Source organism: Nicotiana sylvestris, chromosome 8 (genome assembly GCF_000393655.2).
Source record: "Nicotiana sylvestris chromosome 8, ASM39365v2, whole genome shotgun sequence".
Lineage (NCBI taxonomy): Eukaryota > Viridiplantae > Streptophyta > Magnoliopsida > Solanales > Solanaceae > Nicotiana > Nicotiana sylvestris.
This window is the reverse complement of record NC_091064.1, coordinates 145,050,991-145,052,583: the sequence shown is the minus strand read 5'-3', so window position 1 is coordinate 145,052,583 and position 1,593 is coordinate 145,050,991. Positions and strand designations below refer to the sequence as shown.

Below are 1,593 nucleotides of genomic sequence, written 5' to 3'. Positions count from 1 at the left end.
GCACCAAGAGATCGAGGTGTATGTGGATGATGTGATCATCAAATCCAGAACACAGGACGACCATGTTCGGGACCTAAGAAAGTTCTTTGAGCGGCTACATAAGTATGATTTGAAGCTAAATCTGGCCAAATGTGCATTTGGGGTTCCGTCTAGCAAACTCTTGGGATTTATAGTTAGTCGGAGGGGCATCAAGCTACACCCAACAAAGATAAAGGCTATTCGGTATTTGCTTCCCCAGTTAACTTCCACATGTGAACCCATCTTCAAGCTGTTAAAGAAAGATGCAACGATTAAATAGACGGATGAGTGTCAAGAATCCTTTGACAAAATCAAAGAATATCTGTCGAACCCGTCAGTCTTGGTCCCGCCCAAACCGGGGAGGCCTCTATTTTTGTACCTGACAGTCTTGGAGAATTCTTTCGGTTGTTTCCTCGAGCAACACAATGTGATCGGAAAGAAAGAGTAGGCAATCTACTATCTGCGCAAGATGTTCACAAGTTATGAAGTCAAATACACTTTGTTGGAAAGGACTTTTTGCGCCCTAACTTGGGTTGCTCAGAAGCCTAGGCATTACCTTTTGGCCTATACCACCTATCTTATCACCAGGATGGACCCTTTGAAGTACATATTCCAGAAGCCAATGACCATAGGGAGGCTAGCAAAATGGCAGATCCTGCTCATTGAATTTGACATAGTCTATGTCACTCGCACGGCAATGAAAGCCCAGGCTTTAGCAGATCACCTAGCTAAAAACCCTATTGATGATGAATATCAACCTCTGAGTACCTATTTTCCAGATGAGGAGGTGAATTCAGTTGAAGTAACATACAAACACACCAATGCTTGGAAAATGTTCTTCAATGGAGTTGTGAACGCAAAATGCATTAGAATTGGGGCAATTTTGATCTCACCCACTGGTCAGCACTATCCAGCCACAACCCGGCTTCAGTTTTTCTGCACAAACAACACCGGCGAGTATGAAGCCTGCATTCTGGGTATGAATATGGCAATCGACCAAGATGTTGAAGAAATTTTAATCATGGGGTATTCAGACTTGATTATCCGACAAGCTTAGGGAGAATGGGAAACCCGGGATGTCAAACTTATTCCCTACAGACAACATGTGGAAGATCTTAGAAAGTGGTTTAAGTCAGTTGAGTTCAGGTACATTCCTCGTTTTCACAATGAGTTAGCCGATGGACTCGCTACTTTGGCCTCGATGTTACCATATCCAGGCAATCTCCACATTAACCCATTATAAATCCAAATCCGAGAAAGGCATGGTTACTGCAATGCGGCTAAGATGGAACCAAATGTTCAGCCATTGTATCATGACATCAAGAGATTTATGAAAATCAAAGAATATCCTGAGCAAGCCAATAGAGATCAAAAGAGAACCATTAGACGGCTTACAAGCAGTTTCTTCTGGAGCGGTGAGTTCTTGTACAAAAGGACCCCGGATCTCAATTTTTTAAGATGTGTTGACACCAAAGAAGCTGGAAGAATCATGTATAAAGTGCACGCAGGAGTATGTGCACCCCACATGAATGGGTACGTTTTGGAAAATAAAATCCTCCGAGCGGGCTATTATTG

At 42.9% G+C, this 1,593-nt stretch overlaps 1 protein-coding gene across 1 annotated transcript; it reads left to right on the top strand.

Annotated features, from left to right (window-relative positions):
- The first annotated feature begins 607 nt into the window (after positions 1–607).
- LOC138875791 (uncharacterized) lies at positions 608–1,075 on the top strand. The gene has a single exon (XM_070154658.1). The coding sequence runs from the start codon at positions 608–610 to the stop codon at positions 1,073–1,075; it is 468 nt and encodes a 155-aa protein (XP_070010759.1).
- The last annotated feature ends 518 nt before the right edge of the window (positions 1,076–1,593 follow it).

Coding starts and splice junctions, on each gene's coding strand:
- LOC138875791 (XM_070154658.1), top strand. CDS start 608: ATGGACCCTTTGAAGTACATATTCCAGAAGCCAATGACCATAGGGAGG.